The following is a 1,205-nucleotide window of genomic DNA, read 5'->3' on the forward strand; positions in this document are numbered from 1 at the left end:
CCCCGCAAGTAAGACGCCAGAAGCCACGTCCCCAAGCTGGCCGGGGGCCCTGGGACTCGGGAGGGCGCGCACCTTGGCCAGTGGGGGGAGCACAGACAGGCAAAAGCAGTTGGGCCCGGTGACAACGGGGATGCTAGGGGATTGGGCAGCTCCGCGGCAGGCCCAGCGTGGTGGCGGGGAGGGTGCCGAGTCGCGCCGCCTCCCGACGGGCAGTCCTGATCTCTGTGCAGCCGTCCCCAGGCCAAACGTGCCCGAGGTGGGGGATCGACGGCCCCAGAGAGGTGAGTCCAGAAGGGCCACCGGCAGCAGGTAGGTTGGAGTCCAACATCCCCCACGCCCCGTTGCCAGTTGACACTCCGGCTACACAGGACGTGCAAGGTGGACGGGCCAGGGGCTACATCCCGCCGGCGGGGGCGTCAAGGAGCCAGGGAGCAGAGCCTTTTCACAGCCCGCTCTGGGGGGCCCTGCCCGCGGCCGCCAGTGCCACACCATGGCAGGCAGCACATAGAAGCTTGACAGGGCAGGGCGTGGACAGCAGGAGCGAGGCGAGCACCGGGCTGCCCGGGAGATGTGTGGGCATGAAGGTCTGCAGAGTCACAAGGGCGGCTCCCACATGGGCACGCAGCGTACTGGTAAGGCCCGCTCACTCGGGGACCCCACGCCAGGAGGACCCACTCACTCGGAAACCTCCCCACAGATCCAGGAGGGCCCCCTCACTACGAGAACTCCCCACAGATCCAGGAGGACCCCCTCACTCGGAGACCTCCCCACAGATCCAGGAGGACCCACTCGCTCGGAGAACTCCCCACAGATCCAGGAGGACCCACTCACTCGGAGAACTCCCCACAGATCCAGGCGGCGGCGTAGAGCACCTCGCAGATGCCGTTGCGCTGCGTGCTGCTGGCCACCAGGTGTGTGCTGTCGAGCAGCGCGGACATCTGGGACACCGCGAACTTGCGGATGGCCTTCACACGGATGGCCACGTCCAGCATCTGGGCAGCGATGAGATGGCCATGACGGGTGCCCTCCAGGGCCGGGGCGGCGCCCCCCCAGCCGCGTCAGCTCCACCGGGACGCTGATGTACCTGGGGGACCAGGGCGGGAGCCAGTCAGGACCACCCCTCGGAGTTGGGCGGGGGAGGGCTGGGGAGGCCCCCCACTGGGAGCCGGGCGGGGAGGACTGGGCAGGGCTGGGGAGGGCCCCCA

The 1,205-nt window shown here is 69.2% G+C and overlaps 1 protein-coding gene across 1 annotated transcript in view; it reads right to left on the reverse strand.

The window, feature by feature from the left end:
• AP3D1 (adaptor related protein complex 3 subunit delta 1) overlaps window positions 1-1,205 on the reverse strand; it is a 25,498-nt gene that overhangs the window by 12,903 nt on the left and 11,390 nt on the right. Inside the window, 2 exon segments of the mRNA XM_027769585.1 lie at window positions 832-1,031; window positions 1,033-1,084. Of these exon segments, the coding sequence (XP_027625386.1) occupies window positions 832-1,031; window positions 1,033-1,084 (252 nt within the window).

This window comes from Tupaia chinensis, unplaced genomic scaffold (assembly GCF_000334495.1).
Source record: "Tupaia chinensis unplaced genomic scaffold, TupChi_1.0 Scaffold149964_2, whole genome shotgun sequence".
In the NCBI taxonomy this organism is placed as follows: Eukaryota; Metazoa; Chordata; class Mammalia; order Scandentia; family Tupaiidae; genus Tupaia; species Tupaia belangeri.